This window comes from Varanus komodoensis, unplaced genomic scaffold (genome assembly GCF_004798865.1).
Source record: "Varanus komodoensis strain SLA01 unplaced genomic scaffold, ASM479886v1 scaffold53, whole genome shotgun sequence".
Classification (NCBI taxonomy): Eukaryota; Metazoa; Chordata; class Lepidosauria; order Squamata; family Varanidae; genus Varanus; species Varanus komodoensis.
In genome coordinates, this window is record NW_025336126.1 from 895,537 (window position 1) to 915,524 (window position 19,988).

Genomic DNA, 19,988 nt, shown 5'->3' on the forward strand with positions numbered 1-19,988 from the left:
CGGGTCTACGATGTCTTCTGCACAGCTTCCCCCACCCCACTTCCTTCTCCGTCCCTCCCTCCCTCCCTCCCCCATCACCCTGCACTTCTGCAGAGCAAGCGGGACTCCTGGAATTACATGACGGAATCTGGGGAAAGCAATCACGGAGCCGCCCCAAATCCATTTCCCATGGACCCTGTCCAGTCTATCCCCCAGAGGCCTAAGTGCCCATTGAAGCCAATCAACCCCCCTTCCTCAGCACAGCTTAATTGCATGGAGCAAATTTCAAGGGGGATTGCTGCTGGGGAGGGCAAGGTGAAGCCCCCCCCCCTGCATGGACATTACACGGAGAGGAAAAATACCTTTCCCTGGTGCCAGTAAGAGGTTTTTTCCTTAGTTGCCATGAATTGGAGAATTTTGGGGGTCGTCAGAGTAGGGAATGGGGAGGGTTATACACCACGTCTCACCTAAATCCCCCCTCTGCATAGCAATGTGGCTTGTGGTGGGGGGGGAGCCTTCCACTGCCGCCAACGCAAAAATCTCCCCTTCTTTAAAATGCCCATGGAGCTTGTTGTTAAATCTACAGATTTGTTTTGTTTTTCTTGGGTGGATGGAATTCAGCCAATAAAGGTTAATCTTTGTCACTACCTGTTGAAGTTCGGCCTGCCATCACAACAGATGGCGGGGGCAGGGTGATGGTGGTGGTTTAGCAGCGCCACTAAAACTACAGTGCCAAGTAGTCTTACCAAGGAGCGGTCTTCAATGTACCCAGCAAGCTGTGGGAGGAAGAATGAATCTTCCAAGGCAGAGGCAGAGACCAAACGGATCATCCCATAAGTGATGGATTTTAAGTCTGGATCACACGCACACATGTGCACGTACACACACACCCTATACAAAGGAGGCTTTTTGGGTGCTGCATCCAGAAATACTCTCCAGAGGCAAAGGGGCCTTGCCAGATTAGCTCCTGCCACCGTCCTGGAAGGTTTCAGCTCTAGGACCAAGGAATATTTTACAAAGTACTGATTTCTGCTCCAGAGGAAGCTGCATTGCACCATGTGGGAGAGGTCTCCACAGATACATTGACAAACACCCTATATATTGCCATATATAGGTTCACACATATATGGCAATCACTTGAAGGTTCAGCAGCGGAACTATTGAAATATGTTGCACTTGAGGTGATGCAAAATTCAACCTATTTTGGCAAACAGCCCTTGTCGCAAGGCCTTACATGAACTGATGGGTGCAATCCTGGGCAGGTTTAGAAAGAGGAAGAAAAAGATCTTACAGTTAGGATTTATCTGTGGAAGAAAAGGCTGATCTGCATGGATTCTTAGCTGAGGGGTGGGTGGGTCTGGAAATATTTATTTTTATTTCAATGATACCTCCCTCTTACTCCAAAGGGAGCACAGAGCCATTTACAATATTAAGAAAACATGTACCACTCAAACAACCATGAAATCATGTTTTCACACCAAAACTATTTAAAACAGTATCAGTGCAGCCTAAAATCACCAGCACAAACAGTTCAGAATTCAAATACTTACATAAATCAAAAGTTATTTGCAAATAGTGGGTTGGGGGAGCTGATTGTAGCCATCCTGAGAGGGAGTCCAGCAAATGACATTGAGTGTGACAGCGGCCCTTTCCAGACAGTGGTGTTTGTGTGTCTATCTGTGTTTATCATTAGTGTGGGTGTGCGAAAAAGGTATATGAAGACACATGCCAGTCATGGCTATGCTCATTTTGGGCAAGAGCCCCACAGCTATTTATTTACTATATTTATATCCCATTTTGTTTTCCTGCAAAGAGCGCAAGCTGGTTCACAGGAGCCTCCTCCTCATTCACATTTTATCCTCACAACAACCCTGCAAGGTAGGTTAGGCAGGGAGGTCCAGGTTCTAGTCCCCACTTGGCTGTGAAACTCCCTGGGTGACTTTGGGCCAGTCATGGACTCCCTGCCCAGCTGCCTCACAGGGTTATTGTGGGGATTTAACGAATGGAGCTATGTAAGCCCCCTTGGGTTCCTCACAAGAGTAAAAAGCAGAATAGAAATGGAATGCAACACAATAAGCAGCAGAGGCAGAACAGAGGCTTCGGCAAGGGGCGGCATAGAAATGTTATAATAACAACAACAACAACAACAACAACTGCGGAGCAGCCCAGACGGAGGGGCCACAGCTGGTGACGGCTGCATTCCCGCCTCAGCCCTGCCTGCGCATTTCTTCCCCACAGCATTACAGAGGGGCATGTGCACCCCGCCCCCCAGCTGCCTGTACATTGGGCTGCTTGTTCATGCAGGGAAACCAGACGAACCGTTAAACATCAACCGATGCATTAAAAAGATCACCAGCTGCCACCAGCAGCCCAGGAATAGAGGGAACTCTTAAACTGCTGCCAAAAAGAGGCCAAGGTTGGTGCTAGGCAGGCCTCACTGGGAGGGCGCTACCGGTTATTCCATAAACAGGGGGCCACCAACAAAGAGGCCCTCGCCCTTGCGGCCATCCTCTGACCCTCCCCCAGAAAGGGCACGTGGAGGGGAGCCTCAAAAGAAGTTGGCGGGCTCAGACTGGGAGAGACCCTCTTAGATGTTGAAGTCCCAAGCCATATAAGCTTGTTCAGGTTAAAATGAGTGTTGTGGATTTTGTGCTCGCAGCTTCAGGGCTGGGTATTTGCATCGTTTCCTGCAGATCAAAGGCCTGTTAATAGCAGTGCCCTTCCGTATGCTGCACAGGCAAGCGAGCCGGTCTGTACGGGCAGCCACTGCCGCCAGCTTGCCTTATGCCTGCCTGACGCTTGTGCCCGCCGAGACCTTTGCCCCCACTGTACTTTTTAGGGTGCAATCCTATGTGCTCTAGATAGAGGGGGAAAGCACAGCTCTTACCAAGCCCCGGGTTGTAGGATGTTTGTTCTGCCTAAACACAGACATGATTGCAACCTTAGTTGCTCAGAGCTGCTGCAATGTATTCTCTCCCCCACCCTGCCCACACTCACACAGAGTAGAGAGCGCTTAAAACATCCCCAAGAGGATTTGTGTCAATAGCAATAGCACACCCACCTGGTACGCAGCATCCTCGTAAAACAACCTGTTTTCCTGGTCAAGGGTGGGCAACCTTTTTCAGTCCAAGGGCCAAATGGCAAAAAGAGAAAGATGCGTCTTTGTGTGAGTGTGTGTGTGTGTGTGTGGGGGGGGGGTTCTGTGTGCGGGCAGGGCCAAAAGCAACACAGATGCAGCTAAAGATGATTATTATCTTTTACCGCCTACTAAGCCAGACAAGGATCCTGCATGTTTCCCAGAAGTAAGCATGAATGAATGAATGAGTCAACCGCACTTTCCAACAGCATCCTGGGTACCCACCCGCTGCCTGTCTGCCCACGTACCACAAGCCATTCTCCGGCACCCAAAATGCCCATCACAATTTTTTTTGCAACAGCTTATGCCCTTAAACACCCTCTTAGATTTCTGACCGGTCATCAGAAATAAGCAAATGCACCCAGATGGCACCACCGGCAGGAGTTTCTCCATTCAGGCATTTTGTAGAACCAGAGGGCTCACCAAAAATATTGATGCTCTGTGGGGGGAAAAAAATCACTTGTAATCTGACTCCCGAAGGTCACTGGATGCTGCCGCTTTCCTAAAGGGTGTTCTGCAGTCCCATGGAGACCTGTGCGGAGTTGTGTGCGAAATAAACACGCACATGTTTGCCATCTCTCCAGTCTGCTCATCTTCTCCAGCGGTGCAAGATTGTCCCAATGCTCAGGTGATTGTGCTTTGTACCTGGGGAAATGTGATGCTTTCCGAAGTTTGTTTGTTCATTGCAATAGTTCCTGTTATAGTGCAATTACAAGAACATGAAGCTCACTTTTAATTTTCCTTTTTCAAAGAGTCATGTTTGTTTATTCATTCAGGGTTAGATCCAGACCTGGTCATACTCCAGGAGACCCACCAAAATCAGTAGGACATAATTTAGTCATGACATACATGAGTCTGGATTTCAGCAGGCTAATTCAAATGGAGAAATTTGAAGAAGACTGAGACTTGGGCAGCCACAGAGGAACTAGAATAGGTATCACATGAAAGGATGTTTGGCTGCGGACCAGGGCCAAGATCACCCACACTATTGTATTCCTGATCACCATGTATGGCTGTGAAAACTGGACAGCAAAGAAAGCTGACAGGCAGAAAACAGATGCTCTTGAAACATGGCACAGTGCATGTGTGTTTTGACTTGCTCTGTTTCTCACAATGTCTCCAGTTTCAGGGAAGGAGAGAACTAGACGCAGGGTGCCTGCCAGAGCACTGCATTGTTAAAGGCATGAACTGTAAGCTGCAGGTTTAAATCTCAGCTCTGCCATAAACAAAGAGGTAGCCATAAGCACGCCCTTTTCTCTCACTGTCAGCCTTCACCTGTAATGTGAAATAAATAACACTGGCCTACCTTTCAGGGTTGTTATATGACTCACTGCAGTAATGTTTGGGGGAAGGGCCCCAAACTGTTCAGTGGCTGAGTACCTGCTCCACATGCGCAAGGTCCTGGGTTCAGTCCCCAGTGTCTTCATTTATGGAAAATTGGGTAGCACCTCTTCCAGAGACCTTGGAGAACCATGCAAGCCAGAGTACATCATAGTGGGTTAAATGGAACAGTCACCTTATGTGGTACAAGCCACCTTTGTCGATGAAGGCAGGTAAGTGGTGAGAGGCAGTGTGGTCTAGTAGTCAGAGTGTTGGACTCGGACTAGGGAGATCTCGGTTCTAATCCCACATGGCCATGTAGCTCATTAGGAGACTTTGGAACAGGGACAGAGTCACAGCCTGGCCTGCCTCCCAGGGTTGTGGTCAGGATTAAAAAGGGAGAGGGGAGGCACAGGGGTACCTTCGGGTTCCTTGTGGGAGGACAAAAAGCAGGACACAAGGCCAGCGGGGTTTCGCTGCCTATTTCCTGATTCCTGCCTCGGACACCAGATTCAGCCAGGCCTCTGTTCACTCTGCACAGTGGAAGAACTGGCTCGTTGGAGATTTCCCAGGAGGCGAGGGGGGAGGAACAACAGGTAAGGGCGTGGAGGAGGGAGGAGAGACAAGCGGAGCGTCTCACCTGCGTCTCACCTGCCGCAACTCCTGGGAGGGCGGAGGCAAGAATGGGGAAATAAACAGCGAAACCCAAGCGGGAATGAAGAACAGAAGAAGAGGAGGAAAAAGGGCAGCCCGGGAGTCCTGGTGGTGGGGTGGCCATTGACTGCTGGCTTGTGCTGGAGCTCAGCGTGGAGTGTCTCCTACCTGGCTAGGGCTGCTCACCTGCGCCCTGCTCTCGCGGAAGGCGTCTCCTCCCAGCGGGGCGCAGAGGCGCCCAGGTGCCCTGGTTACCAACCCTCTCCCTCCCCTGCCTTCCACCCGCTGAGGAATCGCCGCTCTGCCGGGGACTCGGGCGCGCTGGCCTCCCGCCTCTGCCCAGCCTGCCCGCGGCACGACTCCCGCCAGTAGCCGCCGCCGCCGCCGCCGCCCGCGGACCCCATGGCCGCCGCCGCCGCCACGTGCCCCGAGGAGGAGGCGGCCCTGCGGACCCCCTTCCCGCTGACGCCGCCGCCCGCGCTGGGGGACGAGCTGTACCCCTTCGCGGGGGAGCGGCCGCCCTCGTTGGCCGGCGACGCGGCGGCGGGGGAGCGCGACCCCGAGGAGGACCTGGAGGTGCAGCTCCAGCGGAAGGAGCAGGACCTGCTCCTGGCGGCCGAGCTGGGGAAGATGCTGCTGGAGCGCAACGAGGAGCTGGAGCGGCGGTGCGAGGAGCTCACCAAGGAGCACCTGGAGACCAAAGAGGTGAGGCGGCCGCGGGACCGGCGCTTCTCTGGTGCGCCATCGCGCAGCGCAGCGCAGCGCAGCGCGCTTGGGGCTCGGGCCACCTCAGGGCGTCTGCCTCCCGTGCAAGGTCCTGTGTGGACACGCAGCAGCAACTCTTCCAAAGACTTCTTCTGCTTCACGTACAATACTTACACGGAGCATGCGGCCCCGATCCAGCCTTTGGGGAGGGGGGTCCTCAGAAGCCCCCCCTCCCCGTTACCCGACTCCCAATCATTTCCCAGCCTGGTGCCTTTTCTCATTCTGAACGGCCAAATTGCCTTTCTTGAGGTCTTGTTGCTGGCACGAAGAGGCTTAAGGCACGATCCTATAAGCATGCTTTGGTGGGAAAAAAGTCCTGCAGCTTGAGTTGTAAGATCTTGTTCTCCCCTAAATGAGCACAGGATTACATCCTTCAGCTCAAATAAGTATTTCGGCCTCTTCCCTTTGCCTTTGGCTCTGCTCACCTCTGGATCCCGGCTGCTGAGACAGATTCTGGCGTTGAATTCAGCCCTTGCGGTCTAGCGGCCCTGCTCTGTGTGAGTCTCTTTCATGTGCATAGAACAAAGGTGGGAATCGTGTGCCGCCCCCCCCCCACCCCCCAGGCATTGGCAAAGTGCTGCACCCATCCAGCCAAGCCGCTGCTGAGAGATTATGCAAGTCGCAGTCCGACTCATTCCCTCTCTCAGGAATAGCAGCTGCCGCTCTGGGAACACACCATTTCCGACATGGAAATTCTTTCCTCGCTGGCAAAGCAAGCCTTCCCCCTCTGCTGAGAGGGCACTGGCGTTCCGGCCCCTGGCCCCTCCAGAGCTCTCTCCTTGCCGAAACTCACATGCTTTCAGCCCCCTCGCTCTCTCTGTTCCATCTCCCTTCTTAAGTAACCCCCAAGGCCTTCACCTGGAGTGAAATTAGCACTGGCTAAGTGACCTCTGGGCAAGATACCTGTGGCAACTGGCTGAACCAGTTTGGCACAAAGAAGGTCCCAGCCGAGGTGGAGCTGCTAACTTGATGGATGATTACTGAGCGAGTGCGAAGGAAAAACAGTGTGACCAAGGAAAAACAGTGTGACCGAATGGAACAGAACTCGGTGTGAGTCACCTGCCCCCAAAGCACCTCACCCACCGCTGCTATGCTGAGACCTAAATATGATGGTGGCTTTCAGATTGGTATGGTGTCAGACGGCCATGGCTGTTTTAAGGACCGGCCAGGCAAGGGCTGCTCCGTAATTCTGAAACCATGGAAAAGTCAAGCTCAATTTGTCACAGACCTGTTGAGTCACAATTAATGGTGGCCTCATCCTTGGCGCTGATGGCCCGTTCCAGAGCAGAACCCGGGGTGTGCCTGCCTGGCATCGGGCCCAGCGGCTTTCCCCTCTCGGTTGTATGTCCTGTGACACCACTCTGGAGGAAGTAGACACAGAGCCTTTGCTAGGAGGACTGATTTGGGAGGGGGAAGGCACAGGTGGGGTTTAATTTGAGCCTGGGCAGCTTCGCCTTGCTGGATGTGTCAGACACAACCACTCACAAGACCGGAGCACCTGATCTTCTGAGATTCCCAGATTCCCTCTGAGCCTGGAACACAGGACCGGGCCTTACCCTGAGTTACGCCCTTGCGCCATTCGGCCCAGTATTGTTGACATGGGCTCACAGCTTTAGGCTGGACCCCTTCCTTGCCTTAACTGGAGATCTGGGCTTGAAGCCACGGCCTTCTGCCTGCAGAGCTTGGTATTCCCCCATGGAGCTGCAGCTGGCCCGATAGCTCAAGGGCAGAAGCAGAGGCTCCATTCAGATATTGTGGCCAGGGGCTGCATCAGAGGGCAGGGTCTACAGATATGGATTCCAGAAGGGCATGAGGAGCATAGCTACCCCTCTGCTTAGACTGGGACGGGCAACTTTGGCGGGCCTGGGGGCCATTCTTGCCCCCCTCCCTTTGTTTGCCAGGCACACTCTGGAACCTACTGTCCACTCTGCAGGGCACCAAAGCAGAGGTCTGCTTGTTGTCGATCTTCTGCAGCAAATGTTCAGGTCCTACATGTTCTCAGCCAAGATTTGGCCGCCTTATGATTTTGTAGCCGTAGAAATGTGGATCTTTAAGGGTTTCTTAGAGGTGAACTGCTGGAAATTGGAGGCACATCAGCAATGCCTTTGTCATCACTATGAATTTCAGTAACGGGGGGGGGGGATCTGGGGTACCGGTGCCATGAGAGGTAAGGGCTGCATGTGACCCATAACCTGCCTGATGACCACCCCTGATTACTTTGTCACGTATGAATGTATATGACTGCAGGTCGATTCAGGGGAGGAAAAATGCAAGGTAAGATTTTGCACTGCATGATAAATTACAGCCAAAAGATTACAGAACAGCATTATCGCTTTCTTATGTAATATATGCTTACTTTGGGGTGGAGATGAGAACAGTGGAAGGCAGGAAATAGTCATATTTATGTGTGGAGGTTACAAAAGCTGAAGCACTAGCACTGAGACTGCAAGTTTTTAAAGTTACCTGAAATGAATCCAATGGATCCTTCTAGTGGAAATGGCTTTTCGTCCATGTTCAGTTTCATGGTTTCCAGTTCCATTTTATTGTCTCAGAACAGCCTTCCCTGCCCTTGTATACTCCAGGAGCAACGGATTACAACTCCCCTCATGCACAGGCAACATGGCTAAAAGTCAAGGAAATATGGGAGCTTTAGTCTAACATATCGGGAGAGCACTCGGCTTCAGAACACTTTTTTGGGGAAATCCCAAATGACAATAGCAGGCTACATGGTTACATGCAGAAGGTCTCAGGTCCAATCCTGGCATCTCTGGCTGAGAAAAACCTCCCACCTGAAACAGTGCAGGGTTCATCGCCTGACATCAGAAAGACTGAGCAAGGTGGACTAGTGGCTTGACTTGATCTAACACAGCTTGTTATACCCTGTCCTGTGTTCCAGTGAGGCCCTGTCTTCCAGCACAGCCAGCTCTGTTCATGCAGCCCCAACGGAGCCACATGTTGCTCAGCTTTGGGCTATTGGGTGGGATATATCAAACAGATAAGCTTGCTAAACTCTGAGTGCAGTGCCTGTCAATCTTAAACTCTCTTTGCAAGAACGTATATGAATAATGAGAAGAATAATGGATGGGGTACCTCTGGGTGTTCTTGGTAGGAATGCAGTCTTAAGCATAACACTGAGTACTTGTAGTATATCTGGCTAAACCTGCACTGGATTGTGCATTAATACCCCTGCCCCCCCCCCCCCAGTCCTGTGCCTTCCGGCAGTGTTGGACTTCAGCTCCTGGCAGCACCAGCCCATATGGCCAGAGGCGCAGCTCAAAACATCTGCAGTGCATTAAGGTTGGGGAAGGCTGCTTGACATACATTCTTCCATTAAGTCTTACTCCCATCCTGCAAGACAGGCTAATACAGAAGACCGGGCGGCGGGGGGCTATGAGAGGATGGCTTGCCAACCTGAAATGGGATTTGAATTCGCGGCACCCTGTCTCACAGCCTCTTGAGAATTATTCTGTCCAGGCTCGCTGCCTTCGATACCAGCTTCCCCTCTTCTTGGGCTAACTGTTCTCACTCTGACTCTCTCAGCGCCTCGAGCAAGAGAAGCACGAACTCCGCCTGCACCTTGAATCACGACAGGGCGAGTTCGAAACCCGGGTGGCGGAGCTGGAGGCCGACTTGAAGGCTGTTCAAGCCCAGCTGGGGCAGCAGCGCCTCGAACAGCAGGACACGAGCCGGGAAAGCTCCCAGGCTGTCTTGGACCTCTCCGAACAGAACCAGCGCTTGGTGGAGCAGCTCAGTCAGGTAGGTGGGGAACTTGGGGAACGTGGGATCCCTGAGCTGAGTCACCGAGGGAAAGAAAGGGTAGCAGTAGTTTCTGTAGCCCATGCCTTTGTTCTTCACCCAGGCAGGACTAAAGGTGGGCACACCCGGGCACCAGCTGGGGCCCGCTGTCAAGAGCAGCCTGGCTTTGCTCGTGCTGGGAAGCTTGCTTGTTCACCTGCCTTACTTGCTGTCACAGACAATGATGGTGGCAGGGAAGAGCATCCATGGACGGCTCGTTCCTCTCGCTCCCTGGCACTCGGCCTGCCACGCCAGCAGGCAGGAGCAGCTGGTGCCAAGGGGCAAGAAGGCAGCCTCCTCGCATGGCTTGCTCAGGGGCCCTCAAGAGCCACGAAACAGGCCACAGCGGCCGGATTCAGGCAGGGGTTAAATCAAAGCTGCTCCTGCTGCCATGCCTTGCCCGTTAGATCCAAGGGCATCAGCTCAAATTTATAGCTGCAATTTGTGCAGGCTTGGCTCTGAATGAGATTGCCAGAGGGATGAGGAAGTGCCATTTATAAACCAAAGGCCCACAGAGATCCAGCAAATGTTTAGCATGATGGGAATGAACTGGGACAGGGTGCTATTCTGGGAGGGCGGACCACTGCACTGAGAAAAGGCACAATCCCTGTTGAAGTTACACAGCTTCCACAAGCATTCACATTACTCCTTCACATTACTCCTCCCACAATACACAGTAAAAACTCTAAACACAAGAACAGGGCAATGACTCCGGGGATGACCTGAACATAGGCAAGGCCGTGCCAGTTCAGACCAAAGACCATCCCAGCCTGGTATCCTTCCTGTGTCCCATTGGCCAACCAGAAGCTTCCAGAAAGGACCCGATGGCCAGAGCAGCTTTCATCTCATGTTCTCCAGTGCCTGGGATGGAACAAGGACTGGAAGCTCCTCCCCTTGCCATTTATTTCCAGTTCCACCAGGATAGGGGAGACCATCAAACTTTGGAGGCCGAGATCTCAGGGTTATCTCCCCTGTTTCCATCCACTTCCCTCTCTTGCAAAACAATCCATAAATGTTTAAAAAAAAAACCCCACACATCCGATACTAGCACAAAAAAGAAACTAGATAAAGTTGAGGAATGAATCATTGCAGAATTCATTTCCGGAACAGTGTGTGAGAGTGTGGCAAAATGGATACCACCCCACTTATTATTATTATATTCTCGTCAGTGGAAGAGCTTAGCATCTAGAGGATCCCTCCTTTGATCTCGGGCATCACATGGTTGAACTGAAAGGCCCCAGCCTGAAATCTGGAGAATCATGTCCAGTCAATGTGGCCAACAACAGTTGGTCAGACTGAAGGGCTGACTCTTTTCTTGAGCGGCTTCCTGCAACCAGGCAGGTTCATCACCACTGCAAAGGCGGGAGGGACGGAGGTGTGCCCAGCTAGACGTTTCCAGTACAGAACAAAGGATTCTTTTGAGACAGGCAAGCCATGAAGTTGAGACGGCACTTTCTATTTTTGCCATCCTACCAGACTGGCAGGTTTCCAAGAAGATAGTGAAGTAATGGGTTCAAATAAGCAAGATAAGTCCTAGTGAAGTGCTCTGTACCAAGAGATGTGATCTAAAGACCAGATCCTGATTCAGCATTTAAAAGCCATTGGGAACGTTCCCTGAAGTCCTTTGCTTATGCTGGATTTTTCGCTGTGACTCTGCTTCTCCAGAGCCAGTTAAAGGGATGTGATTTCCCCCTACTTTCTGTGTACTAAGAATTGATACTCAGTCAACGAATCTGATACATCTTGTTTATTTTAAAAGCATATACTACTTTTCTGCTATTCTTGGCATCCAAGGTATCAAAAGTAAGAGGAGAATGAGGAGAATTTATTTTTCTTCAAAAAGTTCAGCTCTTTAGTCCTCAATCTGCTTGGGAAAGGGAAAATATGACCCAACTTGAAGAAGCCTGGGGTCTTGCTACTTATTCAAACCAGGAGACCCCCTGTCAAGTCAGGAAAAGTGTGGAGATATCAGATATACCCCTTGAACAGAGACTGTGCTTATGTGGGGGAGAAACAATGGAATTGCTGGAGCATGTTATTCTTTACTGCCCTCTCTATACAGGTGCTCGCCAGGAACTGTTATCCCCACTCCTTTCTAAATATCCCAGTTACTCCAATTCTTTTTATCTTAAGTTACTTTTATCCAATCAATCCAATTTTATCTCCTTGGCTACAGCCAAATACCGTTCAGTGGTTTGTACAGTGTGTGGTAGAATTAACCCTAAATGTTGTTAGATTCTACCAGAATGCTTTTACTTTCTTATTTTAACTATTGCAATTTTATCAGTACAGTATTTTTCTAATTTTTAACTAACTGTAGTTTTGCATTTTATTTATTGGCAGGCCAATGACCAAATAAGGAATTGATTGATTGGGTTCCCATCCCCACACAACCTCCCCTCCCCCCCCAAAAAGTTTTCCTACCCATGTAGAAGCAGAGTGAGGTTTATCTGCAAAGCGTCCCCTGCAAATGCTCAGAGGTACCCTCCTCCCTTGTATTTCTGTTTATCGGAGGTGAAGATCTTTTCCAACACAAGCACCAAATCTAGTTTCAGAGAAACCTTGTAGTGGCAGAAGCAAACCCAAAGAGGCAGGGAGCAAGTTTCCTTCCTATCTGAACTTCAAGCATACACTGCCAGTAACTTTCACCCTCTAGAATGGGGAAGGCACCCCATACAACATGCCAGTCCTCCAAATAATCTGTGTGGGGGGGAAGGGGGCATGGCCAAGGGAAGCAGGGTGGCCTTCTGGGGGGACCCCAGGAATGGCAGGCGTGGGCCCTGGCCGTGAGGTTCTGCATTTGCCTGCTCTCTGCTTCCCACTTCTTTTTTGACTGAGCCCTGCCTCCCATCGGAGACGGAGTGGGAAAGGCCTGCACAGGCTGAGGGTATTTCACACCATCGTCCAGGACGGAGGCCTTGTCTTGAAAAGGTTGGGGGCTGCGTCTCAGCCCTCGCCAAGGCCTGACGCCTGCCTGCCCGTGCCTCGCCCCTGCAGGTCTCCCAGCTGGAGCAGCAGCTGCGGGAGGACCTGACTGTGCTGCGTGGGGAGCATCGGACCTTGACCCTGAGCAGCACGGAGCACGCTGCCCGCGCCCAAAGCCTGCATGCCGAGGTGAGAGGAGCCCGACGGACCGGAAGGGCTTCGGGGGCCGGGTGGGCGCTGAACTGAGGCTTTGCAGGTCCGAGTTCCAGCCCCATGGGGCCATGAAGCTCATGGGTGACTAGGCCAGGCACAGACAAAATGGCACCGCCACCCTGTCCTGCCAGCCCGCCAGGAGGAGTGGCGTGTCTGGCAGCTGCATCTGACGTCCACACTGAGGACGGGACAGTGAACTGGGCAGGTTAGGGCAGCCTTACCCAACCTGGCACCCTGCACATGTGTTGAACTACAACTCCCAGCATCCCTGGCTGGGGAGGCACAGGAGGAAGGGCTTGAGGGGGCAGCTGCAGCTGCAGGCTCAGCAACCCAGTATGTGCTGCCTGAAAGCAAGGGCTGGGGGATGATGGGTGATGGGGCTGCTCCCACAATGCAGCTGGAGGGCACTGTGTTGGAGAAGGCTGCCTGAAGGGGGTGGCACATGGCTAACTATCTCCCAGGGGGTGAGAAAGTCAGTCATTTTAGTCTTTCTGCCTCAGACCAAAACATTGCCTCATCTATACAAGACCCCCAGAATGGGAGATGGGTGCTGTGGGAGGTAACCCTCTGTGCTGAACAGAAAATGGGAAAATCTGATGGGTCATTGCCCATTGTTGCTTTGTGCTCTTCTTCCCCAGAATCATATGCTGCAACAGCGGAATCAAGATTTGGAGAAACAGACCTGGCAGCTTCGGGAGGAGAATGAATCTGTCCAGGCACTGGTAGATACGCTACACGATAACCTTCTCCTCCTCCAGAAAGAGAGTCATGAAAAGGAGTTGCGGGTATGTGCTTGCATTACATAAATACTACGCTGGAGTGGAGCAATAGTTAGTATTTCTCCGGACTTTCATCCTACTTTTCTGCCAAGAAGTGTCCTGAATGACCTTTATCATTAGTCAAACAAGTATCTGTGGGCTTACAGCCTAAGAGATGACACACAAGGAAAGAAATGGGGATGGTAGAGGAAAAAGCTAAGTCCTTCAGCAGGACCGGTGGAATGGCCCCATTGTTTCTCTTCTGCCTCCCTACAGCCTTGATAGTGTTGATGTTCAAAGCTTAAGGTGGGAGAGGTGCATGGGAAACAGTTAATTAAAACAGATGAGTTGTGAGCTTCTTTCTACAAAGATTGAGGAAGAAGGATTAATTAAGAGCAGCATTACTTCATGGGGGAATTGTTCCTTGCAAGCACGTTTCATCCTTTATACTCTTTCTGTTTCTCATCCCAAGATGCGACAGGTAGAAATAGAAGCAGAAGAGCTCCGAACTTCCAACCGTCGTCTCCAGCATCAAGTCAAGGAGATGAAGGAAGAGATCCGTCTGCATGACTTAAACACCTCGGTCAACTCCATTCAGTCGGAGATTGAAAGTAGCTTGGAGGATGCTCCTGGAGCACCTGGAAAGGCTCCTAAGGTATAAGAGATGGATGAAGTGGACAGGGCTTTGCGTTCACCTGTGTGAGTCATAGGTGAAATTCCCAGTGCCAAAAGAAAGATGATCTGTGTGATCACTGGAGGAACATGGGCTATTAACTGTATCCGATTCATCACTATACCTTCTCATGCAAATACAAAAACTTATTCCTTTTGGAACTCTGAAATCTGCTACCTTCTTATCTAGTCTGTAGAAATTTGTATAACCATAATCCAGAATGTAGCGGTTGTGTTTCCAGTTTAAGCAGAAGTTGTATCTTCCTCTGCTTATTCCTGCCAGCATGCCTGCCCTGTCCACCACCTCATGAATAAACCTGGTTAGTGATGCTGTTAGCCTTTGAAAAAAGTAATGCATAAATATACTTATTTATTGTAAATATTGTCTAGTTATGTTGGAGTAGAATTCCCATCAGCCCCAGCCATCGTGACCATTGGCTTCATTGCCTGATGGTGATGTAGCTAGTAGTGTGTATAACCCAGAGGGCTCTGGGTTATACAAAACTGTTCTTAACATCAACACTAAAAAGATTTGCCATTATGGATTTTGCTGATGAATCAGCTCCTCAGATCTGTTCCTGGCTATCAGACAGGGGCTCTCCTGTGTTGGCCCCCCAAGCAGCTACACTGGATCACTCATGTTCTCTTGGTCTGCTTTTGCAGACAGCCAAAGGGACCTGCAAGGCCTGTTCCACCCCCGTGGCTGTCAAGAACACCTCACAGAAATCGGAGGCAGAGGAAGCGGAATATGCTAGAAAGGTTTCAGCCTTGAGCCACCTGGAGCAAGATATTCTGAGGCAGAAGGAAACGGAGATCATGAGGCTCCAGGATCAGGTAGCGTGTGCTGTGCATCCCCACTGGGGGGCGCCTTGAGGCAGATTGGCACAAACTTCTATTGAAAAGCATTACGTTGTGTGCTTTTTATTCCGGATCCTAGATTACGCTGCAGTATGTGGAGCTCTGCAATTTAAAGGATGAGATAGAGAACCAGAGATGCCTGTACCAAGAGAGCAACCGGGATGAAGCCCTGAAATTGGCCATAGCAGATCGGGATGAGGCGATAATAAAGTGAGCTAATCCTGCATTTTTTAAAGTGCGCATTAAAGGCTATTATCCACAGCACACATGCCATGTACATTGCAAAAGCACCGGCCACAGAGCAACCTTCCCTGGCCAGGTGCCTCCGTACCTGTTGAGCTGCAACTCCTGTCCTTCCCAGCCGGCCCGCTGTGGGAGATGCAGCCCAACATATTTGATAGCACCCGGCTGGGGAAGGTTGCCCTAAGTCCTTGTATCATGGGGGAGAAAGGTAGGAGGTTGTTACTGCATGCCATCAAGTCTCCTCTGACTCATGGCGACCCTATGAATAAGAGCCCTCCAAAATTTCCTGTTCTTAACAGCCCTGCTCAGCTCTTGTAAGCTCGAGACTGTGGCTGCATTTATGGAATTGATCCCTCTTATTTATTTATTTATTCATTAAAACATTTCTATGCCGCCCCTTGCCGTAGCCTCGGGGCGGCTCACAACATAATAAAATACACAATAAATTAAAACAATAACAATTAAAATATATACATTGGAATAAAATAAGCCACCCTGGCCAAATAAAATTCAATGATATTAACATCTTACATTTGGTCTTCCTCGTCTTCATCTTCCTTCAACTTTCCCTGGCATGATCCTCTTCTCCAGGATACCCTGGCTTCACATAATGCATCCAAAGCACAACAGTTTTCTCATCCTTGTTTCCAGGGCGAATTGTGGCAGCCTTAGATAAAATCCATGACCACTAATCCCGGAGTCCAATTTTAGCTAACCTACAACTCTCCCCAGCCTCTTCTTAAAATAATAGCTAAAGGAGCGATCACAAAAGGGGAAGGGGAAGGAGCTGGGCTCTTCCTCCCCCAACCCTGCCTGTAAGTCGAGCACTGCTTATTGTTTTGTCCGTATCATTCAGTCTGAGCAGATCCGCTGTTTTCATTAAATACCCTCAAAATATCTCCTGTTGTTTGAAGTGCTGCACTGTTTACTCTCATTAATAACATCAAAGATGGGTAATGAACTAAAATTATCCAAATAGTTTTGAGTCTTCTAGGCATTTTCTCTTTGGCGCTCTTTCCACCCAGGCGGGCTAGTCCGAGTTGCTTTCTTTTAATGAATTGCCTGCAGAGGAACCTGTGCTCTTCTGCCAAGAAATCCCTGCGTATTAGACAGGATTGCGGGAAATGGGCTGCGCCGAACGTGTGACGTGTATTGGGCAGGCCTCTCTGTTGCTCAGATAAATTGAGAGTGAACTCTAGAGCGGGGTGAGCAGGAAGTAACTTGCCAAGTGTTTTGGATGTGAAGTCCCAGAAGCCTCTGTCTGCACAGCCAAATGCCAGGAACACTGGGAGTTGAAGTCCAAAACATCTGCAGATCCATGTTTTGCCCACCACGGCATCCCCTTTCAGCTTCATAGTTCCAGGGGAGATTGGAAATGGTGGGCAAATTGACTTTCAGGAAAACCCACTGGGCAGCTGACCATGATGAGCTCCTAAAGCACCTCCAGGGATCGCCCACATATGTAGACCCATGTGGGGTGCTCACTCTTAAACCAAGAGCAGCATCTTCAGGCCAGAATGGGAACAACATGTAAAATCAGTGCATGACAGACGTGACTTTAAGAGCACATACATGTATTACTTACCTTCTTCCCTGTGCCCTTTTCTTTACTAGGAAAAGCGAAATAGAACTGGAAATGGCCAAAGTCTCTCTGGAACGGGATTCACTGAGCCAGCAGTTACTTCGTGTTATACGCCAGAAGATGGCGCTTTCCCAGGAGCTGGAAGCTTGGCAAGTGAGTAAGATGCCTTCAGAAATGCTGGGATTGAATCCAGACCCTTTACACTCGTGGCGGCACCAACTTCCTGGAGTTTCCTCCTCAACCCTCACCTGTTCCCTCCATTGGATGTGCCACATGGTCTGTTCTCATCCCCTAAACTGGTGCCATGGAGGATGCCAGCCTTTCACCAGTACGGAAGTAAAATTCAACTGGAGCTCCAGTCAGCTTCTGTATGCGGAATGGGGGAGGGCACCCTTCTTGTCCTGGGACTCAAGCAGCAAAAGCCTCGGCCTGCCCTGCTAGTTTGTATGCTGCAAGTCGGCTGGAACAAACCATGCTCCAGAAAGCCTTTGCTGATGTCACATGCCAATTTTTAAAAATCCCAAATTAGCAGGAGAAGATGGCTTTGGCTCCTGTAATGTTTAATAAATTCCAGGTCCAGGCAGTGACACAGCTGAAATGAGTGTGAGAATTTTTTTAGTCTTCCCCTGCATTCACAATTTGTTCCACATTTGCTTTATGAACTCATGCCAGTTCTGGACAAGAACCTAAAACAGACCACAGTTGGCAGCCGATGGTGGTTGTGAGGGAAACCAAAGAGGGGCAGCAGATGCAAAAGCTGGTTTACTAAAGGCAGCCTGAAAATGAAGGGAGAGGGGAAGGATAGAGAGCAGGGAACAAATGAAAAGAAAAAGAAAGCAGATTCTGGGAAGAAATAATTGGAAAGGTCAGGGGAAAGGGGAAACAGAGAGGAATCGAAGATGGATGGTACAGAGAGGAAAGCCACTGCTCTGCTGAAATACCCCCTGCCCGTTTCCCCACTGTCAAGTTTAGGGAAGGCATTTTGGTGATTTGGGGTTGGGGCATGAGAAGGAGAAAAGTGTGGATTGGCCATTGCGATCGTGGTCGCTGGTCAGCACCTGTCTTGCCTCTCTCACGAGGCTTAGCAGTGCCCCCCGCCCCCGCACGGGCTTTATTGATAAGGATGGGTTATAAGGTGGCATTATCAGTGAAGTCAGCTCAAGACGTTTTGCTCTCTAGAGCCTCATGACTCCAAAAGCCAGACTTGGTGCTCACCAGCGGTCAGGACAGCCCCCAGCCAGACCATGTGCCAGGGAGCACTGAAAATGGGTGAGATGGGCTTGTGAAACCATTCAAGCTCCCCTCCCAGCACCCAAACCCTTGCTTCAAGGTTAAAAAAATTTGCATGGAACTCAGGACTCCATTCTAGAGACAATAAAGAGCAGAAGCCTGGAGTTCTGTTTCCGTCAGTACCTAATATGAACTCTTCATTCTGAAACAGGATGATATTCAGTATATAATCCATCAGCAACTACTCCAGAAGCAGCACGAAGAGCAGAGCCAGCGCGTCACGTTGCCACCCAAGACCTCCACACAAGGCAAGAACCTTCCTCTCTTTCGGCCTGGCTCCGGCACAAGCTTCTTCTCACTTTTCCGGAAAAGCTGAGAGGCCAGGAGGTGTGGGGAAGCTTCTAAAAGGGCCAAAGAAGGAAAAGGTGGGAGAGGGCATTCAAAGCGCCAGTAGCAGGTCAAGGCTGAAGTAAGGTAGCTCTATGAATCTTGGATGGCAGGAACTGAAATGGGTTCTCGACTCAACCCATTGGTTTAGCAGCCTCTCAATTCAGTGTAGGCCAAAGGAATTTGTTCTCTTGCTCCATATTTCAACCATGCTAGAGTCTGATTTGAACACTGGCTGCTTGCAGGGTGTGTACACACCGAAGCAAGAACGGCGGGTGTGTTGCGCTTCTGGCCTAGTCCAGGAGGCATGATAGTCCCGGTCCTTCTTCAGCACATGGTGCGCAACAAGGATGACATGCAAATAGGACTCTGGCTTTAAAATATTTCTCAGTCCACAAGAGTGATGCTCTGAACTGGTCATCTGAGTTCTGGGCACCAGATTCGGTCAAGGCGGTAAATGCAGTGATGAAGGTTTTTATTCTATGTGACATCCATCTGGAGAAATCGAGACTCTCTCAGTTATGTCCTTGGGTGAACCAGAAATCTTGGTCAATGTTGCATGTACCAAGGCAGCCTTCTCCAACCTGGTGCCCTTTAGATATTTTGGAACCATGCTTCCCAGATGAGCCTGGGGCTGATAGAAGCTGAGGTCCAAACCACCTGGAGAGCAACGGGATTGGGAAACCAGACCTAGGGCATCCTAATAAATTGCTCTTACAAGTCTACATAGGATGCATTGGTTTGACTCCTCTGTAATCGTATCCAAACAGCAGTGGAGTTAAGACTTTACCCCATGAGCCAATGACAGCCTTCCCAAACTGATGCCCTCCATGCAGGCTGGGGAATGCTGGGAGTTGCTCCCCAGGAGCTGAGAGAGATCCAGGTTGCAGAAGGCAGACCAATGGGATAACTTCCACTAGAAATGGTCCTCCAGATGTTTTAGCTCATGTTTTAATCTTACTGTTACCCTTGCTTGCTAGGGCTGAAGGAAGTTGTAGGTCACATCTGGAAGGTATCCCGTTGGAGAAACCTTATATAGAATGATGCAAGATACTCAGGGCTACTCAACATATAGATTAATTAGCTTCTTTTGGTCTCTCTTTCTGTCTCTTTTTAAAATATCTCTAGCCTTTCAACACCAGGTGGCCAGTCTGTGTTCCAAGTTCTAAGGTCACCCACTCTGGTGGCCAGTCAGAGGCACGATTCAGCTAAGTGGCGTTTTCTAGACTATTCTGAATGGATACAACGCCGTAATGTTGCTTTCATCCACATGTCATTGCACCTGGCTTTTTTCTTTTTAACTGAAGGGGGCTGAACCCTGGGTACTGATCCTGTACTCCCCTGTAGACTGAAGTCTCTGAGGGGAAGAGACTGGGGGTCCTAACATTTCCTTCCATAGTGAGGGGGAAAGAATCATCACAGACTTCTCAGAAGTTGGAACAAGTGCTGTCGAGCTATCCATCTTAGAGAA

General features: G+C 50.3%; 1 protein-coding gene across 1 annotated transcript; it reads left to right on the forward strand.

Annotated features, from left to right (window-relative positions):
- The first annotated feature begins 313 nt into the window (after positions 1-313).
- BICDL2 (BICD family like cargo adaptor 2) lies at positions 314-18,506 on the forward strand. Its single transcript, XM_044447684.1, has 11 exons — positions 314-356; positions 710-750; positions 5,522-5,794; positions 9,395-9,610; positions 12,647-12,763; positions 13,426-13,572; positions 14,018-14,200; positions 14,881-15,051; positions 15,155-15,285; positions 16,933-17,053; positions 18,342-18,506. The coding sequence occupies exons 1-11, from the start codon at positions 314-316 to the stop codon at positions 18,504-18,506; spliced, it is 1,608 nt and encodes a 535-aa protein (XP_044303619.1).
- The last annotated feature ends 1,482 nt before the right edge of the window (positions 18,507-19,988 follow it).